The sequence below is a fragment of the Castanea sativa genome, chromosome 7 (assembly GCF_040712315.1).
Source record: "Castanea sativa cultivar Marrone di Chiusa Pesio chromosome 7, ASM4071231v1".
Taxonomy (NCBI): domain Eukaryota; kingdom Viridiplantae; phylum Streptophyta; class Magnoliopsida; order Fagales; family Fagaceae; genus Castanea; species Castanea sativa.
The window spans coordinates 18,269,177-18,280,875 of NC_134019.1; the positions used below are offsets into that span (position 1 = coordinate 18,269,177).

The window sequence follows — 11,699 nt, forward strand, 5'->3', positions numbered from 1 at the left end:
ATAAACTTGAGCCTCTAAAAGTGCTTAAAAATTTTGGTTTCAATGAAAAATTTGTGGAGTAGATAACAGTGTGATTTTCCAAAGTCATTTGTTGTGTGCTTATCAATGGAAGTATGTCTAGGCACTTTATGCCTAGTAGAGGGCTGAGGCAAGGGATCCACCATCCCTTTACACCTTCATTTTATGCCAGGAAGTGTTATCTAAATAGGCCGGTAAGAAATTTACAGAAAGAATAATCATTGGTGTGAAGACCAGCATTGCTGGACCAACTATTACACGTCATGTATGCTGATGACCTTGTGTTATTCAAAATAGCAAAAAGAAGTGAATCTATTGCCCTCAATGAATGCTTGATAAAATAGTTAAATACTGCAAGTGGTCCGGTCAACTCTTATACAAGAACAAATCTCAAGTAACTTTCCAAAAGTCCACCCAACAGTTATCCGATAGAACCATAAAGCATGTGTTGCAAATGAAGCAACTTCAAAAGGATGCCTTCTATCTTTGGACACCTCTGTTCCTCACAAAAGCAACCACAAGGGATTTCAAATTCCTACAGGAGAGATTACAAAACAACTCGAAGGGTTGGAGGAACAAGTTTGTGAGAGCCTAGATGCTCTGACAAGGAGGTTTTTGTTGAACCCACAAAATCCTAGTAGATTATGGCATGGAAAACTCGAGACAATCCGTGCTAACCAAAAAAAGAAAAAGAAAGGGAAGGCTTGGGTTCAAGAAGAGCAAGGAATTCAACGTAGCATCGATTGCCAATCTATCTTGGTTGGTTGCATCTAAAAAGGATAGTCTATGCATGAGACTCTTAAGGAGTAAATATAAAGTCATGGGATATCCAATCAAGAATGCTTCTCTAATCTGGATATTGAGAAGGTAAATAATTTAGTGGTAAAAGGTGCTTGCTATCTAGTAGGGGATGTGACTTCTATTAATGTGTGAATTTATAGAATTTTAAATTGGTTAGAGAATTTTAAATCGAAGCCTAGAGATGAATCAACCCCAATGAATCTTTTGACGGTGTTCAGCCTTATTAAACCTTCCTTACATTGTTAGAAGAGGGACATGCTGACAGAATTATTTGATGATGGATCTGTCCAGGCCATTACAAAAAAGTCTGATTCCCCTAAGACCTAAATCCCATAGGCTAATAAGGACCAAGTACCATAAAGGTCATTCTTCTGTCAAATCTGCCTATAGGCTGAGTCAGGCTCATACTGGGTACCCGTTTGGATCCCACGCCCGTTCTGCTTTTTTTTTTTTTAATTTTGATTTTAATTTTTACCAGCGTCTCTTGCTTATGGGACGTCTCATGAATAGTGCATAAACAATGCATTAAGTTAAAGTTACAGTATTTTTAGCCGTAAATAATAACTCAAAAATTATTTTTATATTATTTTCAATAATAAATTTTCAGTTTTCAGTAAGTAATATCCAAATACACGCCGGTTATTCCAACACTTCAAATTTGCCTTGGCAAAGATTGTGGAGGATTAAGGTCCTTGAGAGAGTCAAAAATGTTACTTTGGAGGTTGACAACCTACAACAGAGTTTGGAGATAGTTGATACAGGTTGTGTGAGGAAGTCCTTAAATTGCCCTGTGGCAAACGCAATCTGGTTTGGCTGCTGGAGTCTCAGAAGTCAGGACTGACAGATTGAATGTAACCAACAATACAGGCATAGTGACGTTGATCTTAGATCCTCTAGTCCAGTCCATGTTTTCTAGACATCATTCCAAGGAGGTGGCAGAGGTATGTACCTTGCAAATGGCTCTAACAGTGGATTCTATTTGTAACCTTCAAGCAAGGTTAATCATGAAGTTGGACAGATTAATCTTAAAGCCCATATCTGCAATATTGAAAACAGAATTAAGGAGTACGTGCCGGCCTTAGAACAATCTAAGGAATTACTGTTTAACAAGGAATCCTCTTGGAAGACTTCTTCTGTTGTTGTAGTAAAATTTAATGTTGATGCGGTTGTATTAAAGGATTTCACTATCCTAGCTGTGATGGCCTGAGATGGAGATGGAGAGATGATTGAAGCTTGGGCTAAAGTATATGAGATTTGTGATTCTGTGCAGGCTAAAGTAGCTACAATTCTCTGGGCTTTACAGCTTGCTAAGTCAGAAAATCTACATAGTATTGAAGTGAAGGGTGATGCAAAAAATTGTTTTGATGTTCTTAAACGCAGTTGCTCTCATGTTGCCTGACCTATCCTAAAAGTCCTAACTCTGATTAGTGATGCGGTGGATCTTAGCATATCTTTTGCTATTTGTAATTTTAGTTGGGATAGGAGAGAGGTTAACACAACAGCTCATAGTTTAGCTAAATTTAATTTGCTTCTGCTCATAGGTCTTCTTTTTGCTGTAATAATTGTCTTCTTCATACTGAAGTTCTGGATCCTTGCATGAAGGATACTGCTGCTGTTTCTCTTTTATGAAATCTTGGTTTTAAGCAAAATAATAATAATTTATGGAACCTTGCAGTCAGAATGTATAGCTTGTAATCAAATCAAAGAAATTTTGAAGCCAACAAAAAAGTATGATCTCCCTATTGTAAAGAAACTGGAAAATAAATGGCAAAGAAATTTACGTAGGAAACGTAGGAAAATCTAATAAAACCAGGTAAAAGCAGGTCACAGAGATTTTAAACTTAATAGAATTCTTTGATAACATTCTGCCAAGATAGGATTATTCAGAACCTTTTATACATGGGGGTCAAAATCTGTATGCACAACCATGCTGGTCGCCAAGTAGCAAAACAAGGTACAAGCTATCCATATAATTACATAATTAACACAAAAGTCAAACATTATTTTGATAGCAACACATGGCTTGAATCTTAGTACATGCAGCTAGATATATATATATAGGAATCATCATTTAATTTGTTTATCCTCAGATTTGTTGACTTCGATTGCAGTGAAGCCTTCACTTCATCTTTCAGACCATTACTGACACACCAATTTATATGTATATATATTGGGAGATAGAGAGAGAATGAGACCTCAAAACAGAAACAGAGCAAAGCCTCCTATAATCCAATTTAGGCTAGTTTATGCCTCGATCCAAGCCTTCTCTTTCGAAGCCGCTCTGCAATGATAAAGGCAAGCTCTAGAGATTGAGAAGCATTCAGCCTTGGGTCACAATGGGTGTGGTAACGTGAGCTTAGATCATTATATGTTATAGTTCGCGAGCCTCCTACACATTCTGTTACATTCTGCCCAGTCATCTCTAGATGAACTCCACCAGGGTAGCTTCCTTCTTGATCATGTACATCAAAGAATGCCCTCACCTCAGCCTAGAAGCAAAACAATATGTAATTGTTGTTATTATTATTTTTATTTTTTCCGTAAAGTAAATAGTAAATTCTTCTATTTTTGTCATCAGTACAAGAAAAAATATATATAAATACTTGCCCAAAGAAGACCCAAGGAGTCCTAATTTCACATATTGATGTGACTTTCTGCATCCAAGGTAGAGAAAACAAAACCACAAATTAATTAGTGGAGTTCCTAAGTAGGCCCAAGTAAGTGCATTGACTGATTTTTTTTTTTTTTTTTGAGAAATGACATTGACTGAGTTATGTCTACACAAATTACATTATAAAGATGATGTGCCTGTCTTACCTACAAATTTTTTTTGTTTGTTTTCAATGTCTAATCTAATAATTGGTAAGCAATCAACTAATTATTTTATGCCAGTAGAATATCTGAACATGTCATCAACAAGGACACTTGCAAATTAGATCAGCCAAAAGATTCCCAATCATCAAAGGAGCAAAAGAAATTATATAATAAGTAATGAACAGTTTCTTTTGAAAACTATATTGCAAAGGCTCATTTGTCAGCCTGGAAGATTTCTATGAATACCGCTATAATATGCAAAATATGATGCATATTTACAGGCTAGCAATGGCAGTATTTCACCCCCTGCCTAAGTGAGAGATAGAATAAGAAGGGGAAGGGAGGGAAGGTAATGTCATTCCCATTTCACAAGCAGTAGTATCAGGCAACCAATTTTGTCAGAAATTAATCCAATCATAAAGAGGTATTCCAAAGTGAATGCAGCCTAAGCAATTTTTTTGACTAGGCCTGCCAGAAATATTTTAAAGGATGCCTTTATTCCACCTACTATACATTTGTCATTATATCTCCAGTCAACCTTATCGTTAAGCATTTGAGTATATGTTTTATGCCAACCAAATATGCCACATCAATGACAAAAAAAATCAACTGTGAAAATGCTCAAAAAACACACTGGTCAAGGCAGCAAAAGATTATGGTTACAGTTTGAATGATCCACAAGAAATTTCTTTAGTTACTTGATTTGATGACTTATGTAATATACTTGCACAACAATAAAAGTAGAGCTAAGCAATTAAATTCACGTGGCAGAAGTAAAAGAGTTAACTGATGACATAAATCATACCCTGATTGCATCGAAAGACCGGGTTTTAAGTCCACAAGGAGCTTTAATGGTATTCCCGTGCATAGGGTCACTAACCCAAGTGACAAATTGACCTGCTCTACGGACAGCTCTGATCAGATGAGGAAGCTTCACTCTCATGTTCTCAGCTCCCATTCTTACAATTACTGCTATTCTTCCAAGTTTATTTTTAGGGTTTAGAATATCTATGAGCCTAACAAGCTCATTTGGATCCATTTTGTCACTCACCTGCATCACATTGCAATCTTTTATTAGCTCTCCGATCCTTTGTCATCAGATCAACATCAAGTTATCTCATACAAAAATAACTTCTTTCATGACTGAACCAAGGTATATAGAAGTATGTAACAGGTAAAAATTACAATGAAAGCTAAAAGGGGAATTTACAATTCTGCAACAGAAAGTATAACAAACAAAACACAGATTTGTTCAACAAGACAGAGCCTGAGGAAATTGGAAAACAAGAAGAAAAAAGTAACAAACAAAAAAGAGTTTGTTTAAATATTAATGAAGGAAAAACAATCTAGATACCTTGATGCCGAGAGGATTAGAAACTCCTCTCAAAAACTCAACATGGGCACCATCAAGTTGTCGGGTACGTTCTCCCACCCAAAGCATGTGAGCGGAGCAATCATAGTACAGCCCAGAAGTAGAATCCTCTCTTGTAAGTGTTTGCTCATAAGGCAGAAGTAAGCATTCATGAGATGTCCAGAAATCTGTTGTAGTCATGATTGGGTGGTCTGAAGTGAGTCCAGCAGCACCCATGAATCCAAGGGCCTCGTCAACTCGGTGAGCCAGTTCACGGTACCTGTCAAGCCATGGCAGAACATGCTAATTCCTGAAAATCCTCCTAGACTTAGAAATAGAACTTAAGGTTTAACTCACTTGAGAACCAAACTAAGTCAACTCATTGAAGAAGTTAATGAAGCCACACGATGGAGTTCAGAAAAATTTATCTGGAAGTTAGTTCCTAGAAATCAAAGGAACCCATATTCTCCATTTTGGAGAATAATAATTTATTTAATTCTCAGCAAGAAAAGACACTACAAAAGTCACAGAAAGCTAAACAAAGCAAGCTTTTTCTTTGTCACATCTGCTTGGGATTAAAGAAGGGAGGCCTGCAAATTTCATTTATTTCTACCATCTTTTAAAGATAAAAAAGAGCACTAAAATATTCTTACATCTAATAATTATATAGAAATGAGATTTTACAAAAATGCTATCCAAGAATTTTTTTTTTCCTGATTCACAAGTCTACTTACGAAAAACAACATGGACATCTGGTAACTATTTCAAAACAATATCTAACTATTAATGAAAAAATAAACAAGCAGAAACACAAGGAAGGTGAGATGAAGTCTACTTTTGTTTATTCCATTACATGGTTAAATCAATATAAAAATTTGTGCGAAACTTTAAATAAACCCAAAAACCAAACTATATAGCTAGTATATCTAATTAAACTATCTGACTAAGAAATATACCTATCCCCCTGCTCACTGTGCTCCATGAAATCAAGATTCCAATGGGTGACTCTCTGCATTGCTGCGTATCCTCCAGTGGCAAATGCCCTTAAAAGGTTCAAAGTTGAGACTGATTGGCAATAGGCTCTAATCATCCTTTCGGGATCTGGAAGTCTTGATTCTGCATCAAATGCATCACCATTGATATTGTCTCCTCTGTAACTTGCCAGCTTTACTCCATCCTTCTCCTCAAATGGATCTGATCTTGGCTTTGCAAACTGACCCGCCATTCTCCCCACCTAATTAATCATTCCCACAATTTTTTCAAATTATTCAATGTAACTACCGTCATATAGAATTATGATTCTTAAATCGACATTTACTGAGAAAAACAACAAACAATTATCTCAGCTTTGCAAATTATCCACAATTTAATACTATAATACTCTATCTCAAAGTCAACTCATGCAAATTATCTAGAGTCACTTCATACAAAAAGAGAAAGTAATGGCAATATAACATATGGGAAAAATTCCAGTTCCAGCTTTTTAAAATTCAATTACTAATTTTCAAGTCTATGGAGTATTCCAAACCTTCAACCTCTTTGATCGCGAATTTTCTTACTTAAAACATCTAAACCCATCAAAATCCAGCTCAAAAGATACACCCCAAGTCAAATTTCATTAAAATTATTTTCTAAAAGTCACTATACAACTACGAAAACACCATAAACAAAGAGAAAATTCAATATGATGATGATCCCAAGTTTTTTTTTTTTTAAAAACCCAACTTATTATTCTTCAATCCACAATTCCAAATCTTTCAACACACCATGCATGTATATCTTCAAAAAATGATTAGAAAGAGTGACATAGATATAAAAATGTTAGAGAGAGAAAAGAAGGACCTTGACTACAGGCATTTGGCCACCGAACATGAGAACAACACTCATCTGGAGAAGAAGACGGAAGGTGTCACGAATGTTGTTGGCATTGAACTCCTTGAAGCTCTCAGCACAGTCACCACCTTGTAGCAAAAAGGCCTGGCCTTGAGCTGCCTCAGCCAAACGGTCCTCTAAGCTCCTAGCTTCACCAGCAAACACGACTGGAGGGAATGACTCCAGGGTCCTGAGAACTGAATCCAGCAATATCTGATCTGGGTATTCGGGCTGCTGATGAGCCTTCTTGGATTTCCAGCTTTCGAGGCTCCATTGAATGGGAACTGGGGTGGAGCTGCTTGTGGTGATGTCTGTTGATTTGGAGGACTTTGAAGGGTCAGCGGCGTGGATGGCTGAGATGGGTTTGTGGTGGCGGGGCTTGCAGTTGAAGATGGGTGTGGAAGGTTGGTGTGTATTGAGGAGGAGAGATTTGGAGGAGAGAGAAGAGGCGGCTGTGAACGCCATTTTCGAGAAGCAGAGAGACAGAGTAGACTTTCGAAAGCGGGTATATACTATATATACTACATATATGCGTGTCAATTACTGAAGAAATCATTCAATATTCAATATTCTATATGACATTGTGGAAACTGCTGGATCTGTTTTGTAGGCTCCCACGTAAACAAGATGATTTTGGAAATTTTTTTTAAAAATAGATGGATTAATGTGTGTCGGACCCTTCTATATATGACTTTTTTTTAGAATAGATTACTATGATTTTTTACTCAATAAAAAGAGTACTATGGTTTTTGAGTTTCAATCAATCCAGAAATGATAAGATATTCATGGTAGATCATATTATTTGTTCACCATCTTACTAAAAAATATTTACTGAAACTCATATATAATAAGCTTATTAGAAGTTGTGGGAAATGAAATGAAAATAATAATTTTATAATATTATTTCGTTCTCTTGTTTGATAGTATTAAGTTTTTAATAAAAGTATTAGCCTCTGAGCACATGCTCTCGTGTGTGAGGCTCTTCTATTTTTTGGGTAAAGGTTAATTTAGAGTATTTATTATAATTTGCGATTACTATATTTTTCAATTACAAAAAAAAAAAAAAAACTTAGGGGTGTGATGAAAAAATTATTTCACTTTCAAACACAATACTAATCACACTCCTAGGTTTTTTTTTTTTTTTTTGTAATTGAAAAATGTAGTAATCTCAAATTATAATAAATACTCTAAATTAACATTTACCTAAAAAATAGAAGAGCTTTTGAGCACGTGTGTGAGCGCAGCTAGTTTATATAAATAAATATCATTTGAGGAGTCCACCTCTTGGGTAAAAATCTATAAAACGTGTGTTTTTTCCCCCCTCTTATCTTTAAATATAACACTATAAAATCATGAAAAAATTGCTTCTAAATAATAGGCAAAATTTTAGGAATAAAATACCTAAAACATGTTTTTTTTTTTTTAATTTTTAAATGTAAAACAATGCTGGCATATTATTAAAATACCAAAAATGTTGGTTTTTTTTTTAAAAAAAAAAATTACATTTAAATTTTCAATGTAAAATAGTGTTGGCATTTTTTTTTTTTTTGAAATTGTAAAAAAATATGAAATCAATATATGCGTGTCAATTACTGAAGAAATCAATCAATATTCAATATTCTATATGACATTGTGGAAACTGCTGGATCTGTTTTGTAGGCTCACACGTCCACAAGATGATTTTGGAAAATTTTTCTAAAAATAGATGGGTTAACGTGTGCCGGACCCTTCTATATATGACTTTTTTTGGAATAGATTACTATGATTTTTTACTCAATAAAAAAAGTACTATGGTTTTTGAGTTTCAACCAATCCAGAAATTATAAGATATTCATGGTAGATCATATTATTTGTTCACCATCTTATTAAAAGATATTTACTGAAACTCATATATAATAAGCTTATTAGAAGTTGTGGGAAATGAAATGAAAATGAATGAAAATAATAATTTTATAATATTATTTCGTTCTCTTGTTTGATAGTATTAAGTTTTTAATGAAAGTATTAGCCTCTGAGCACATGCTCTTGTGTGTGAGGCTCTTCTATTTTTTGAGTAAGGGTTAATTTAGAGTATTTATTATAATTTGCGATTACTATATTTTTCAATTACAAAAAAAAAAACTTAGGGGTGTGATGAAAAAATTATTTCACTTGCAAACACAATACTAATCACACTCCTAGGTTTTTTTTTTTTTTTTTTGTGATTGAAAAATGTAGTAATCTCAAATTATAATAAATACTCTAAATTAACATTTACCTAAAAAATAGAAGAGCTTTTGAGCACGTGTGTGAGCGTAGCTAGTTTATATAAATAAATATCATTTGAGGAGTCCACCTCTTGGGTAAAAATCTATAAAACATGTGTTTTTTCCCCCTCTTTTCTTTAAATATAACACTATAAAATCATGAAAAAATTGCTTCTAAATAATAGGCAAAATTTTAGGAATAAAATACCTAAAACATGTTTTTTTTTTAAAATTTTTAAATGTAAAACAATGCTGGCATATTATTAAAATACCAAAAATGTTGGTTTTTTTTTTAAAAAAAAAATTACATTTAAATTTTCAATGTAAAACAGTGTTGGCATTTTTTTTTTTTTGAAATTGTAAAAAAATATGAAACCAACGTTGAAGGACTCACACTTTGTGCAAATTCAAAAGGCATGGTTTGTTTGGAGTCTTTTTTTCTTTTGGTAAGTTATTTTGAATTAGATTAAATTTTACCAATTTTTAAAATGTATGTACGTTAAAATTTAAAATGATGTAACATTTTAAACTATTAAATATAAGATATATTTAAGGGTGTAAGTTTTTACCCCTAAAAGTTAGTCTATTATTTAGAAGCAATTCTCACCACAATTTTTAAATTTTATCTTTAAAGATAAATTCTCCAATATCATTCTTGTTTTAGCAAATTTGCATATATGGCAATTACTTACAGAATCATCAAATGTGCAATGAAAGGCACAAAAAAGGACAATATTAAATTTCATATGGTAGGATATTTACAAAAAATGTTTTTTAATAACTACTTGATAGATTGTCTACCACTTCGCTCACCTGAATTCATCCAATGTACCTGCTATGCAATCTAACCAAATTGTTGATATGTCACCCTAAAAAAAATTCAAAAAAATAGAGAGTAAGGCTTAAATGTAAGAAAAACAACAAACAAAAATAATATGAGGAAGAGAGGGCACCACTTAAAACACAATACACTAAAATAATAAGTCAAACCCGATAACCACAAAAAAAAAAGACATCAATATATATCATTCCTATTCTTTAAAAAATAGTCATTAATTAGAGAAAATACTTAACACCCATCAAGTTGACCAAATAAAAGAAAAGAAAAGATTAAAAAAGAAAAGATAGGATAAGATAAGATAAGATAATGATATGGAAAGGATAATGATAACAAAGTGTAGTCCTATTTTGTAGGTACTATTTTACATGAGAGTTAAAAGAATTTTTTTTCCCTTTTAGAAACTAAATCACGGAAAAATAATTAGGTTGTTTTTTTTTTTTTTTTTTTTTTTTTTTTTTTTTTTCTTTCCCTAAACTCTAAGCTAGTAGTTATCTAAATTTAAAAAAAAATATCAATGAATAATAGAATTCAATGACGACTAAACTATAACTCCATAGAATTCAATGACTACTAAAATAGATGACCAAAAAAAAAAAAAAAAAACGAAATGGTGATGAACGGCCAATTTGAGGGCCAAGAGAGCAACATGAATTTCACCGAGAAGGGGGTCCAATGGGGGCAACAAAGAAGCATGGGCAAAAATAGCATTTCAATAATCAAATAGCAGTAACAATAGAGAATCCACTTTGGTCCCATAATGTATGTGTTGGTGATGAATCAATTGATGCTAATTCAATGACTAACAAATTAAAAAAGAAAAAAGAAAAAAAAAAGAGACACAATGCTCCGTAGAGTCACACTAGATGACAAAATATAATAATAAAGGAGAGTTACACAATACTATGTAAGAACGCAAAGACCAAGTGAAACTGAGTTCCTAATGCCTTTCTTATACAAACAACAAGGTACAACCCAGAAAACCAACATAAAAAATTACAAAGACCCATCAGTATTTTAATATTTTTATACAAACAACAAAGTACAACCTGGAAACCAACATAAAAATTTACAAAGACCCAAATGTAGACAAGAACGAAGCTGAATAGTATTGACCTCAAAGCCTACACATCAGTGAAGAGTCGTTAAAAATGAAACATCTTTTAATAGCGTCTTATGAAAGCCTGTAAAACAATAGACCAGAAAATATCCAGTAAATCTCGAGATAAAAATAAGCAAAAATGGCCAAATAGAGAGAGAAATTGAAGTGAGAAATGTAGAAATAAAAAAGTGAGATCAGAGAGAGAGAGGGCTGAGATTTGATTTAAGAAAGAGCTTATCTCAAATCTATATGTTGTTGTTGTTTGTAGTGAAATTTGAAGCAAAGAGGTGGGTGAGGGGAGTTTCTTAACAATGATGATAATGGTGAAAAGAAGATTAATGCAGAATTGAGAGAATTGGAGAACTGAAGAAGAAGCAATTTGAGTTTGAAATCCAACGTTGGGAGTGTGGTACTATTTTGTAAAAAGTATTTTACGTGGAAGTTAAAAAAGTATTTTTACTTAGTTTTGCCCTTACTTAAACATAGGTTGTAGGGGTCTTTTGAAAAAAAAAAAAAAAAAAAAAAAAAAAAAAAAAAACTGGTCCAAACAGGGGAAGTCCCTTAAATAATATTATAGATTTTTTGCCCCCTTATTAGCGTGAACTATTTGGAATTTTGAATGTAAGGATTAAAGTTTAATAAATTTGGAAAAAAAAA

At 33.2% G+C, this 11,699-nt stretch overlaps 1 protein-coding gene across 2 annotated transcripts; it reads right to left on the bottom strand.

The window, feature by feature from the left end:
- Nucleotides 1–2,652: 2,652 nt before the first annotated feature.
- On the bottom strand, nt 2,653–7,394 carry LOC142643273 (phospho-2-dehydro-3-deoxyheptonate aldolase 2, chloroplastic-like). Of its 2 annotated transcripts, XM_075817817.1 has the most exons (6): nt 6,827–7,361; nt 5,941–6,218; nt 4,988–5,264; nt 4,439–4,684; nt 3,427–3,473; nt 3,165–3,308 (listed from the first exon to the last, which is right to left on the bottom strand). In XM_075817817.1, the coding sequence occupies exons 1-6, from the start codon at nt 7,319–7,321 to the stop codon at nt 3,299–3,301; spliced, it is 1,353 nt and encodes a 450-aa protein (XP_075673932.1). In that variant the 5' UTR covers nt 7,322–7,361; the 3' UTR covers nt 3,165–3,298. The 2 variants fall into 2 exon arrangements, with proteins under 2 accessions (XP_075673931.1, XP_075673932.1); XM_075817816.1 differs by lacking the exon at nt 3,427–3,473 and having other exon boundaries at nt 2,653–3,308; nt 6,827–7,394.
- Between the last annotated feature and the right edge of the window lie 4,305 nt (nt 7,395–11,699).